Here is a 13,652-nt window from a genome sequence, read left to right as displayed (position 1 = left end):
TTAGACACACCAGAAGAGGGCATCAGATCCCATTACAGATGGTTGTCAGCCACCATGTGGTTGCTGGGAATTGAACTCAGGACCTCTGGAAGAGCAGTCAGTGCTCTTAACCATCAAGCCATCTCTCCAGCTCCTTCAGTTTTATTTTTACTTCTCAAATTGACCTAAGGTTCTTCAATCCTGTTTTGCTGTAGGACTGATGTCTGGCCCGTGGGGACAGTGTTAAGTTTGTATTGCTGGGTTATGAGCTTTTGTCTGCTGGCTGCGCTTTCCACTGTCCGTCTTCCTCCCTTCCCTCAGTCCTCTTCTTTCTTTTTTCTTTCTTTCATTTGTGTTTTTGTTTCTCAAGTCACAGTTTCTCTGTGTAGCCCAGGCTGTCCTGGAACTTGCTCTATAGACCAGGCTGGCCTCAAACTCACAGAGATTCTTCTCCTGCCTCTGCCTCTGCTTCTAATGCTGGGACTAAAGGTGTGCAGCTACATACACACACACACACACACACACATACACACACACACACACACATAATTTTTTTAGTTGGTTTATTACACCAGAGCAGAAACCTATTAGGGAACAAAATCCATCCCCCATCATGTGACACATGGAGATGAATTCACATTAAATCTGCTGTGTAGGTCTAGGCAGCCAGGAGCAGGAACAAGACTGTCTCATTTACCCATTGTCCTAATCCGAAAGGAGGCCAGCTTGCAAGGTGCTCCAGGCCGCCTGCCACTGTCACAGCCCAGCGGGGGAGGCACTCCTTTATCCTGGGGCCTTGTCACAGGAATGCAGCCACAGGAATGCTGCTGCTGCTGTGTCATGCCTACACTGTGATCTGCCACCCAGTCTTGGGCCTTGTGTCACTGAAGTCTCAAGTCCCTTAGCCCAGATTCTGTGAGGACTCGGTTCCTCCTCTGCTCCCTAGGAAACAGCCAGTAGCTGTTTGTTAGGCCTGACAAAGACATGGAACTGGGTAAGCAGATCCAAACCAGCGTGTTCCCGCCACCCCATCGCCCCACCTCACTTCTCCACCTGCTTTGTGGGCTATGAAGAGAGGATCATATTCTAGGCCTATAGACCCTTTTAGGGTACTGATTTGAACTCAGGACCTCTGGAAGAGCAGTCAGTGCTCTTAACCGCTGAGCCAGCTCTCCAGCCCATAGCCACAATTTCAAATCAGTCAAGTGTCTACTTTTATTTCTTTTAATTGAAAAATACTTTCACAGGCTGGAGAGATGTCTCAGAGGTTAAGAACACTGACTGCTCTTCCGAAGGTCCTGAGTTCAATCCCAGCAACCACATGGTGGCTCAGAGCCATCTACAATGAGATCTGACACCCTCTCCTGGTATGTCTGAAGACAGCTACAGTGTACTCACATAATAATAAATAAATCTTTGGGCCCGAGCAAGCGGGGCCAGAGTGAGCAGAGGTCCTGAGTTCAATTCCAGGCAACCACAAGATGGCTCACAACTATTTGTACAGCTTCAGTGTACACATATACATAAAATAAATAAATAAATCTTTAAAAAAAAAGGGGGTGGCTGGTGACATGGCTCAGCAGTTAAGAGCACTGACTGCTCTTCCAGAGGTCCCGAGTTCAAATCCCAGCAACCACATGGTGGCTCACAACCATCCATAACAAAAATCTGATGCCCTCTTCTGGAGTGTCTGAAGACAGCTACAGTGTACACACATATAATAATTAAATAAATCTTTAAAAAAAAAAAAGACCATAACAAGACAAAAACATAAACTCAACCGAGTTCAATTTGTCTTGGCCGACTCTGTCTGCTGGACTATCTGGAAGTGTGGTTAAGGTACACAGACTCCTCTGGAGGAAGCTTGTTGCGCTCACCTTGTCCGGCAAGGAAAAATGCAACACGGTCGGATTCTTCTCAACAGCTTTACTGCAGGAATACCTCAATGCTACTACAGGAACTCCGGGAACCCAGGGAGGACTGCTTATATACACCCCAGCACTGGGGAGGGCTATGTGTCCTCCTGGGATTGGTCAGTCTGCCGGCACTTTAATTTGTATGCACCCGCTCGGGAGGGGTTGGCGCCAGATTTGGGCTAGCACCTGCGCAATGGCATTGTTTACGGAGATGGTGTACCGGAGGCTGGCGCCATCTTTTAGGCGCCGGCTGCCTACAGAAGCTCACTTCTCCTTTGCACAGGGATGACAGTTGGGTTAATGGTGGGAACTCATGTCCACCTCCCCTCTCAGCTTGGGGACGCCCTCACTCCTCTGGTTGTTGTAAGCTTTCCTCCTCTCCCCTGTACATCCCTGAGTCCTGGGTGGGAGTCAATGAAGACACCCCTGTTAGCGCTGAGAGTTCTGAAGTCCCTTGCTCGTCGCACATTGTCCAGCCCTGGGTCTCTGTGCCCATCTACTCAAGACGCGTCTCCAGAGAGGGACACACACAGTGGGCACTGCGTCGCCAGAGAGGGACATGCACAGTGGGCGCTGAGCTCAGACTTTGCCTGATAGCCTGCATTTTTCATTTCACTTCAGTCAAGACAGGGTCTCTCTGTGCAGCCCTGGCTGTCCTGGAGCTCTTCTGTAGACCAGGCTGGCCTTGAACTTGCAGAGCTCTGCCTCCCGAGTGCTGGGACCAAAGGCCCGTGGCGCCACTGCACCTGGCTTGATTCTCTGTCTTTGTGAACTTCTACTGAAAAATATAATGTAAAAACAAAATTCTAGGCCTTTAGACCCAGGCTTGGGAATGTGACCTCTGTGACTCAATACTCCAAGGTATGCTAATCATAAAACAGATAGCGACATTCCTCCACCCACCCGCTTCCTGGGTTCAAGGAGTGTTAATTCAAAGAATGTGCTATTAATAGGGGCTCTTAGAAACTGTCTTAAGAGATAACCTGAACAATTATCAGGTATTCCTAGTGACACTTGTAACTTTGCACTTCCTTGTGACTCTTAACTGGTATCTTTGGTATTTTCCAACAATGCCCTCCCCACTTCCTTGAGTTGTGGTTTCTTCCTTTAAATACCCCCTTATCCAGCTACTCGAGGAGCCACGGTCCTCTACCCCTGAGTGATGTATGACCGTGGGCCCGAGAGCGCTCTTGAATAAAAATCCTCTTGCAGTTTGCAGCAAGACCGTTTCTTGTGGGTGATTTGGAGTGTTGCCTCTCCTGAGTCAGAACTTGGGGGAGTCCTCACGTTGTGGGTCTTTCACTACCTCTGTCTTCAGTTATTTTCATGACTTCCTTCAGCTGCAGTCAAGGATTTATCCGTGCCCAGTTTAAGGTCCTGGAGCTCCTATAGTTACTACTTTCCAGCCCTGGCCTGTGCTTCAGCTGTCTGTGTCTCTCAGAGCCTGCCTCCCTCCACAGGGTTGCTGGCCTTCCCCGCCACCCCCCACCCCACCCCCAGGAGGAGCTCTATTATCCTGCTGTTCATGTTTGTGTTTGCTCTGCTGCTCTGAGGTATCCACCAGAGAAGCCAGGAGAAAGTCTCTGTTTTCCAGCCAGCAATGCCCCCTGGGTGTTCAGGATCCCAGTGTAGCACTGAGCCTTTCTCAGGAGGAGCTTTTAGGCACAAAAGCCATGTTTTGGGTTGACACACTTCACTTAGCAAAACCTTTTTGTTTTGTTTTGTTTTTGAGACAGGGTTTCTCTGTGTAGCCCTGGCTGTCCTGGAACTCACTCTGTAGACCAGGCTGGCCTCGAACTCAGAAATCCACCTGCCTCTGCCTCCCAAGTGCTGGGATTAAAGGCATGTGCCACCACTGCCCGGCTAAAACTTTTTTTTGAAAGATTTATTTATTTATTTATTTCATGTATGTGGGAACACTGCCACTATCTTCAGATACACCAGAAGAGGGCGCCAGATCTCATTACGGATGGCTGGGAATTGAACTCAGGACCTCTGGAAGTGCTCTTACCCACTGAGCCATCTCTCCAGCCCTAGAACATTTTTTAAAAAATGTATTTATTTATTATATGTAGGTACACTGCATCTGTCTTCAGACACTCCAGAAGAGGGCGCCAGATCTCGTTACGGATGGTTGTGAGCCACCATGTGGTTGCTGGGATTTGAACTCAGGAGTTCAGAAGAGGAGTCGGTGCTCTTAACCACTGAGCCATTTCTCCAGCCCTAGCAAGAATATGTTTCCAGGGGCTGGTGAGATGGCTCAGTGGGTAAGAGCACCCGACTGCTCTTCTGAAGGTCCAGAGTTCAAATCCCAGCGACCACATGGTGGCTCACAACCATCCGTAATGAGATCTGACGCCCTCTTCTGGTGTGTCTGAAGACAGCTACAGTGTACTTACATATAATAATAAATAAATAAATCTTTAAAAAAAAAAAAAAAAAAGAATATGTATCCAGAGGCAGAAGTACAGAGGCCGAAAAGCAAGGTTAGTATATTTAGAGACTTTCCCAGAGCTATGGGCTTTGACGACTAAGGCCTGTGTTTTTGTCTTGGCAGCTGTTTCAGCTGAGTTTTACAGTGTGTGTGGCTTTGTCATCAGCTGTGCTAAGGTCACGGGGCCTTTACACCGGGATCTGAGCATCTGCTCAGTTATTTGGTTGTTGCCCTCTGTGGATCCTAGGCCAGTGTGGTTGTTGTGGGGTCCCTGGTAGAGAAGCTTCCGTAGTCAGCTGGAGATGGGCTGGGGAACTGGCTGGGAGGGGCCCAGGAAAGGGGCCAGGGAGACCCCAGTCTCATCAGTCACACCAAGGGGCAGGATCCCAGGCACAGAGGAGGTGGGAGGAAGGGCTCCTACAGGCAAGGGCTGGAGGACACCCTCAGTGGCACTTATCCACATGGCCACTGGGAAGCTCCTAAGGCCCCAAGTACACATACTTAGGCTCTGACTGTTTATTACCACCAATAATGAGAGGGTCATGTCTCCCTCTGAAAGTGGAAGTCAGGGGCTCCCCTGCTGGGGGTGGGGAGTGTTCAGCACAGAGCTCACAGAAAGCTACCCACTTGGCCTCCAGAATCAAATGCATCCGCCACCACTCCCAGGCCCAGGCTACTCTCTCTTCTCCCAGAAACGTCTTTGCCCATGTCCCCTTCCTTTGTACTCATGGCTCCTTTGGCCAACCATAGCAGCCTCAGCCCCCTGGTCTACAGGGCAGATGGTGGGCTCAGTGGTCAGGTGTACTTGGCAAAAACTTGTCTTTCCCAGTTGGGATCAGCCTAAGTTCTCAGGCAGGAACTGGTGATGATCTGTAGATGAGCTGTCAGATGCACATCAGGACAGAATGGAGGCATCTAGACTTCCAAGGACAGACCTTGCCAGTCTTGGTGGCACACGCCTTTAATCCCAACACTGAGAGGCAGAGGCAGAGGCAGGCCATTCTCTGTGCTGTTGAGACCTGGTCTCTATACCAAATTTCAGGTCAGCACACTCCCCCCAAAGAAAAGGAGAAAGGGGCGTTCCTGTGAACTCCCATTGTATAGTTGGAAGGGCTTAGCCCTGGAAGCCCTTTCCCTAGGATTTATTTTTCTCACCACCTTGTCAAACTTTTCACGAGTTAGCCCACCATATACACACTTGTTTGTTCATTGTGTGTATGCCCACACATTGATTGTTTTCATTTTAGATTTTTAGTCGTTTAACTATGTTTATCTGTGTGTCTGCATGTGGATATAGACCTGTAAGTGTGGCCCTCAGAGGCCAGAGGCATCAGACCCTCTGGAGCTGGAGTTACAAATGGCTGGGGGCCACCTCATGTGGGTGCTTGCATCCGATTTCTCAAAGTGCAGATACACTAATAAAAAACTTGCATAAAAAGGGAAACTGAGGCACATGAACCTGGCTACTCATCACTGGCCTCCTGCTTTCTTTTGAGACAGGGTTTTCCTCTGTAGACCTGGCTATAGACCAGGCTGGCCTCGAACTCACAGATCTGTTTCCGGAGGCCGGGGATTAAGGACAAGGACTACAGCCCGGGATTTCTTTTGCAGAGGCCTAAGGGGGAGAAATAAAACTATTATCAGGTCGAGTATCGCGAGATCTTCCCGACCCGCGACACCGCCCCGGTGAAGGCTGGGGCTGCCCAACGCGCAGCCTGTCGTGGAAAGTAGGTTTATTCCGGCGTTCACCTTAGACAGCACGAACCTGAGCGGGGCCTTCCCAGCCCTTGGCGCAGGCGCAGTGCCGGGGACGGGGAAGGGGTGGGGGGCATTTTGTGCGTCCCGCGCAGGCTCGGTGCTGGCTGCTCTACGAGCGCGCGTGCACAGTTGTTAGGGAAGCGCGACAGCATGGACGACGAGGAGGAGACCTACCGGCTGTGGAAGATCCGCAAGACGATCATGCAGGTGAGTTGCGTGACGAGCTTTAAGCGAGTGCTCAGTTGCGGACTAACTGCGGGTGTCCGCCGAGGCCGGCCTCCCGCAGGGGCCAATCCTCCTGCCTCAGCCTCCCAGGAGCTGGGATGCATCCCCGTTTAAAGTGTGGAGCCCACCCACGCTGGCTTCAACTGTTAGGAATCCTCCTGCTTCCACGTCCTGACCCTGCCTCACAGGAAAAGGCCTGCGTGGGCTCCGCTTCGGAATTGGGAGACGGGGCTGCAGCGTGGTCACACTTGGTTTTCTGCGAGCTAGGTAGCCGCCCACACGGAAGCTCTCAGCCATCTGTAACCCCAGTTCCAGGGGAACTGACGCCCTGTCCTGATCTCTGGAGACACCAGACACACATAGGGTGAAAAAACAGTATTTTAAAAAACAGAACAAGCCGGTATGATGGTACACGCCTTTAATCCCAGCACTCTGGAGGCATAAGCAAGCGAATCTCTGTAAATTAGAAGCCAGCGTCATCTACATAGTGATTTCCAGAATAGACAAAGTCACGCAGAGAAACACTGTCTTGAAAAAGAAAAAGGGAATAAAAGAAAAAATTCTTGGTTGTTTTGAGTTGAACACATAAGACACCATTATTAGATAAAGAGGTATGCATAGTTTTGACTTACACTGTGTTGGTGGAGCCCAGGGCCACCTCATGCCTGTTCCTCAGCCCTGATCCTGGATGATGCTCTAGTCTCCCTCATCAGGAGGACTCAAGACTGGGGTCAGGAAGGTGCCTACAGTTGCCAGGGGATTAACCCCAGCCTGCTCCACTGAGGTTAGGGGCATGGGGGAGGAGAGGCTTGGCCGGGGCCGCTGTGGTCTGAGCCTATACAGAGTTTGGGTCCTGCTGGATCAGTTCAGTGTTAGTCCCCAGCTAGCCTTGGCCATTCAGGGTCAGGTCTGCGTGCTAAGTGCTCAGGCTGACTGCCTCTTGTCTCTGCAGCTGTGTCATGACCGTGGCTACCTGGTGACCCAGGATGAACTGGACCAGACACTTGAGGAATTCAAGGCGCAGTTTGGGGACAAGCCCAGCGAAGGACGGCCAAGGCGCACAGACCTCACAGTGCTGGTGGCCCACAACGATGACCCCACAGACCAGATGTTTGTGTTCTTCCCAGGTGAGGTCCTTGGACTGGCAGGAGTGGTCTCCTCCAGGCCCTGGCTCAGGTGCCAGTAAGTGTGTGTCCCACTCTGGCCTAACACTGCCTGTAAGACTGTGGCAGCTGCCTGCTTTTGTCCCTGTCTCCCCTGGAAGCCTCCCTTTTGCTGGTGTCGTTTTTACCCTGTAAGCCCCAGAACCAGCTCTCAGCCTCCCCCCACCCCGCCCCCCTGGCTCCTGTATGCTGTATTCTATAGCTTCTGCCTGAGAGTCCCAGGGCCAGCTCTCAGCCACCCCCCCACCCCCCACCCCCCACCCCCGCTCCTGTGTGCTGTATTCTACAGCTTCTGCCAGCAGCGCAGGTGTCTTGTGGGAGTGAAGGCTATTGGGGAGCCCAGTACCTCCCTGTGCAGCTGCACTGAGTCTCCCCAGACAGCATGTCTCTTTTAATACCTAATGCTTTGTGGCCCCGGGGCCTGGTTTTTAGTGTGAGAATTGGGGGTGCAGGGATGGGCATGGTAGCATATGCCTGTAAACCCAGTGTTTGAGAGGCAGAGGCAGGCAGTTGAGGCTAGCCTGGTCTACACAGTGACTTCCGGGACAACTAGAACTATGGAGGGCATTGGTTCTCAGCCTTCCTGATGCTGGGACCCCTTAGTACACTTCACGTTGTGACCTCCAACCATAAAATCTTCATTGCTACTTCATAACTAATTTTACTACTGTTATGAGTCATAATGTAAATATACCTGTGTTTTCCAAGGTCTCAGGGCTCCAAGGCCCCCAGGTTAAAAACTGCTGATGCTGAGCCACCAGAAAGTCTCAAAAAAAAAAAAAAAAAAAAAAAAACAAAAAAAAACAGAAAAAAGAAAAAAGGCTGTGTAGAGTTGGATATCCAGCAATTTGCAAACTAGGTGGCCTGGGTCTGCTCCTGCACTCTGCCTGAGGAGACAAGACTAGCCCCATGTAGACACAGGATCCATCTCTTGGTCAGTCAGTTTCTCCTTGAGGCTATCTAAGCTGACAGTACCATATCCCCCAAACCCCAGAGCTGTTGAGAACCCCCACCCCCTGTTGCAGGGGGGCCTGCAGTTCCTTTTTTTTTTTTTTTTGGTTTTTCGAGACAGGGTTTCTCTGTATAGCCCTGGCTGTCCTGGAACTCACTTTGTAGACCAGGCTGGCCTCGAACTCAGAAATCCGCCTGCCTCTGCCTCCCAAGTGCTGGGATTAAAGGTGTGCACCACCTCCGCCTGGCTGGGCCTGCAGTTCCTGCATACCCTGCAGCTTTCTTCTGCAGTGATAGCTGAGCCCCCTGGTAACCCCATCATGGCTGCTTTGATGTTCTAGTCTTCCCTTCCAAGCAGAGAAACTGAGACCACAGGCTCCAGTAGTGGGTGTGAGGGTGGTGCTTGTGTGCCCACAGAGGAGCCCAAGGTGGGCATCAAGACTATCAAGGTATACTGCCAGCGCATGCAGGAGGAAAACATCACACGGGCACTGATTGTGGTGCAGCAGGGCATGACGCCCTCCGCCAAGCAGTCCCTGGTGGACATGGCCCCGAAGTACGTGCTGGAACAGTTTCTACAGCAGGAGCTGCTCATCAATATCACAGAACACGAGGTGTGTGTGGTGTGCCTGGGTGGCGTGGTGGGGCGGGGCGCAGTGCTGCCTGCAATCTGGACACAGGCTGGGGCGGGGTGCTTCCCCGGTTTTGGTGCAGTGGCCCTGAGCATCCAACTTGGTGATATTAGTAGCCTAGTTTTGTCCTCTGTCCCAGCCCCATGACAATACCCATTAGCCTGTTGGTCTGTTGAGGTTCCTGATGGGCGCGTGCCTGTGGGTGGGTCTCTGTCTCCACAGCTAGTCCCTGAGCACGTGGTCATGACAAAAGAGGAGGTGACTGAACTGCTGGCTCGATAGTATCCTTTACTCTGTCCCCACACCCCCCCTTATCCCAGCGCTGCCCTCCCCCCTTATCCCAGCGCTGCCCGCCAGCTGCTTCCTTGACTGTTCTAGCAAGCTTCGTGAGAGCCAGCTACCCAGAATCCAGGCTGGGGACCCAGTGGCACGGTACTTTGGGATCAAGCGAGGGCAGGTGAGAAGCCACAGTGGTTGTTCCCCTCCTAGGCCCTTTGGGAATTATTGGAACTCCCTGGTTCCTCCATCTCCTCCCTGTCTCTGAGACCAGGACCACCATGGCCATAGGCCAGTGGTCCCAAGGCCCTGCCACCACCACCTGCTCCCACAGGTCGTGAAGATCATCCGCCCCAGTGAGACGGCCGGCCGCTACATCACCTACCGCCTGGTGCAGTAGCCGCAGGTGAGCCCAGCACTGCCCAGATGAGCCTGCTACCTGTCCTTGACCCGGTAGAGGGTCAGAGCTGCACCCACAAAAATAAAATGTAACGGGAGGGTAGGCTTGAATCCTAATGCCCGGGGCAAAGGCAGGCAGATGTCTCTGAGTTCCAGACCAGCCAGGGCTACATAGTGAGCCTCAGAAAGCAAGCAAACAAGCAGAAACCCAAAACAACCCGTACTGTTGCCAGGGGAAACATAGCGCTCAGAGACTGAAGCAGGAGGATTGCTGCACATCTGTGGACTTCTTCACGGTGTGAGTGTCTCCAGGAAAACAATGAAGAGGAGCTCACAGCAGCACTGCATGCAGGGAAACCCAGAGCCCAGTGCTCTGCACAGTGCCCTGACAGCTGTGGGCCACAGCCTGTGGCTCATAACTGGATTGCCTTTTGACTGACGGGTTCTGAACTGGCCATTGTCGCAGGATGAGTGACTTCAGAGCTGCAGCCACACCCCCACTCCTCACTCCAGGGTCACTGTTTTATTCAGAGTTCTCCATTCTCGAAGGACTCTCCTGAGAATTAAAGGATACTTTGATAAGTTACTGTGGTGTAGTCCTAGAGAGCCTTGGCTCGGGGTGCGTTCTGGAGCTCCCAGTTGCTCCTGCCTAAGTGGCCAAGGCCTTGCCACTCTTACTCTATAGAGTGGTTTCGGAAGACACACTTGAGTTACCACACAGCAGCCTCCCTGTTGTGGAACTATGGAGGGACTTGTACCACGCAATTGCCGGCTCCTGGGCCACACCCAGCCCTTCCTATCCACTTTGAGGTTTGAGACAGGGCAGTACAGGGGCTTCCTGAGTAGCCGGAGTGACCCTTCAGTCCATGCTCTCCTGCCCACCTCTGCTGAGGTAATAGAGTCCCAGCCTGTGCTCAGATTGGCCTAGAAGCTGAGCCTCCTGTCTATGGCTCACCTATGCTCTACCCCCAGATACCGGCTAACGGCAGTTTGAACCAATCTGTGCCCAAGTCCCCACCCTTCCTTACACAGCTCAGTAGTGCTGGCTATGTTCATGAGGTCCTGCAGCAATCAGGACAGCAATTCCAGGACAGTATGTCAGCCAGCCAGCCAGCCAACCCTGCCTCTCCAGCATTCAGGAGTTCACTTCCTGTTCTGGTCTCCTGTCATTGTCCCACACGGTTGCCTTTGTCTGGGTCTCATGGAGCAGGGTGTCCCTAGGGTTTTGCCACACTGGCTGCTGCTAGAACCTCATGCCTGTTGATGGCTGCATGATACTGGGCTTGTCGCATCTAGCATTGCTGTGTCTGGCACCCACGGGGGGGGGGCGGTGAGGGTTGGGGGGGTTCATGTGCTGAAGTCAGATGGCTCCAGTTTGGGACAAGGTCCCCCAGTATGTGTAACCCAGGCTTCCCTGAGACTTAAAAGCCTCCCTCCCTCAGCCTCCTGTGTGCTGGGCTGAAAGGTGTGTGCTACCACAAATAGGTTAAAAACATTTGGTTTCGCCCTCTGCCCTGCTTGTGTGTGGAGGTGAGGATAGCCAGGCTGTCAGCCAGAGAGCTTCCTGGGCATCTTCTACCTCCCATCTTGCTTCTAGGAAGCTGGGATTAGATGTTCAATATGGCTCCTGCTTCCATGTGTAGCCCTGGCTGTTCTCAAACCAAGCTGGCCTCAAACTCAGAAATACGTCTGCCTCTGCCTTCCAAGTGCTGGGATTAAAAGTGTGCACCACCACTGCCCGGCTATCCTACAGGTCTTCTGGAGATGAGAGTCAGGCCTGTGTGGCTTGGAGCTCAGAGTTCCACCTGCCTCTGCTCTACCTACCGTGCCCAGCTTTTTACCTTTTGTCTAAGTTCTGAAGATGCTGCTGTTCCCATCCCCAGAACTGAAATTACAGATGGTTGTGGACCAACATGTGGGTGCTGGGAGCTGAGCCTGGGAGAATGGCCTGTGCCCTTGCCTCTTAAAGCCGACTCCATCCTTTTCTTTTTGTTTATTTTTTAAAAATATTTCTTTATGTAAGTGTTCTGTCTTTATACACACCAGAAGAGGGCAACAGATGTTTGAGAGCCTCCCTGTGGATTCTGGGAATTGAACTCAGAATCTCTGGAAGATCAGTCATTGCTCCTAACCACTGAGCCATCCCTCTCCATATTTTCTTAGACACACATTGGTCACATTGAGTTCCCCAGAGGGCTTCAGTGCACCTGACCCTGTGTCCTACAGTAGAGTGGAATCCTCAGAAAGGCAGCCTGAGAGCTGCTGATTCCTGGTCCTCCTGCAGAGCTGTGGGCACCTCAGGTCATGAGTGAGATTTCTGGAGTTCCCAGCAGGCTTCCCCTCCTGGCTGTAGGAGGATGAGTCTGCCCTCTAGAGGAACACTCAGATTCATCTTGGCTGAAACCTGCCAGGCCTAGAAGGGCTTGGAAGTCTCCCTCCCAGAGGCCCTCACTCGGAGTGTTGGGGTCCCTATAGGCAGGAGCAGGGAAGGGATAGAGTTTGTGCCTCCAAGGGGCACAGCTTCAGTGTGGGCAGATGGAGAATGGAGACAGGTGACACTGAAGGGTCTCACTCAGTTCTTTGGTCACCATAGGCTAAGGGCCGAGAGCAAGCTTAGCTAAAGTTCACCCTCTCTGAAGTCACACAAGAAGAGCCAGGGAGTCTATTGTGTCCCTCAGCGTTTGGTGGGTGTGACTTGAACACCCGTCTAGCAGTGGGAAGCCCCGGGTTTCACGCTCAGCGCTGCACTGTCAACTTCCTAGCAGCCCCACCTTGGTAGCTTTTTGTGACCTATACTGTTTGACTTACTGAATAGGGCACACCACTTCTCAGCCTCTGGGCAAGGTTCTCGTGATTTAGCCTGTAAATCAGGATTAGGGTGTGGCTCAGTGGGTCAGTCATGGGGGCAGGAGGGGGGAGGGCTTGTTTCAATTCCAAAATAGTGCAAGGCAGAGCATGAGCCATCTCTAATCTGAGCACTTGGGGAGGGGGCTCTGTGAGTTCCAGATGACCCAGGGCCACATACACCCGGCATAAAAACAAACAATTTCAAAAGAAGAAGACAAATTATATGCATGTGAGGTTAACAAATACATTCACTGGCAACCAACCATGTGTTAGTTCCTCTCTTGAAGAAGAACTGAGTCCAGACTACCTTCATGTCTGAGTCCTGGCCTGGGGCCAAGACATTTTGTTTACCAAGATCAGGGCGGCCCCTGAAGTGCTGACCACAACTCTACGTCTGTCCCGACCATCTCTGAGTCACCCTGCATTCAGGCATTTTATCTGTGCCTGTGGTGTGCTGCAGGCTTCTGGCTGACCCTTCACCAGGAAGCCCCCCAGAGGAAGCCCCACTCCAGGAAAAAAGGCCCTTTCCCCTCTTGCTGATAGCAGGGTGGCTGAGAATTCTTTTGACTCCTGTCCTTGGGATAACAAGCTGGCCTCTCCTTCCCAACATCTCTAGCCTTCAATTCACCACATAGCTGAGAAGGACCATGGACTTCTGATCTGTGCTGCCCCATACCCCCACCTCACCCCGTGTCCGATGTGCTGGGATGCCAGGCGTGCTCCACCCCAGCTTCTCGAGGACCTGGGGATTCCCTTGGGTCAGGCAAGCACAATCCTTGCTGCAAAGTGGCATTTCTTCTGAGACCTGCATACTGAGTTGATGTGGGGAGTGTCCTAGGGCCACCTATGTGTGAGGACTGGGGCTGAGAAGGGTGGCAGGTGCTACTCGCCCCTCCCAAGGCTGAAGCTCTGCAGGACAGGGGTTCTTCCCCAGAACTACAAATAAATAAATAAATAAAATGTAGTTTGTAAACAAAGAACAAAACCCACAAAAAGACTGGCATGGTGGTGACATGCCTTTGATCCTAGCACTCAGGAGGCAGAGACAGGCCAGCCTGGTCTACAGAATGAG

At 52.1% G+C, this 13,652-nt stretch overlaps 1 protein-coding gene across 1 annotated transcript; it reads left to right on the top strand.

The window, feature by feature from the left end:
- Positions 1-6,125: 6,125 nt before the first annotated feature.
- Positions 6,126-10,319, top strand: Polr2e (RNA polymerase II, I and III subunit E). The gene is made up of 7 exons (XM_021174174.3): positions 6,126-6,294; positions 7,265-7,439; positions 8,844-9,040; positions 9,281-9,339; positions 9,437-9,515; positions 9,669-9,740; positions 9,967-10,319. Exons 1-6 carry the CDS (start codon positions 6,238-6,240, stop codon positions 9,732-9,734), a joined length of 633 nt encoding a protein of 210 aa, XP_021029833.1. The 5' UTR covers positions 6,126-6,237; the 3' UTR covers positions 9,735-9,740; positions 9,967-10,319.
- The last annotated feature ends 3,333 nt before the right edge of the window (positions 10,320-13,652 follow it).

Source organism: Mus caroli, unplaced genomic scaffold (assembly GCF_978045245.1).
Source record: "Mus caroli unplaced genomic scaffold, Mus_caroli_1 scaffold_9, whole genome shotgun sequence".
NCBI lineage: Eukaryota > Metazoa > Chordata > Mammalia > Rodentia > Muridae > Mus > Mus caroli.
Note: the sequence above shows the minus strand (reverse complement) of the source record. Positions and strands in the feature narration are given on the sequence as shown.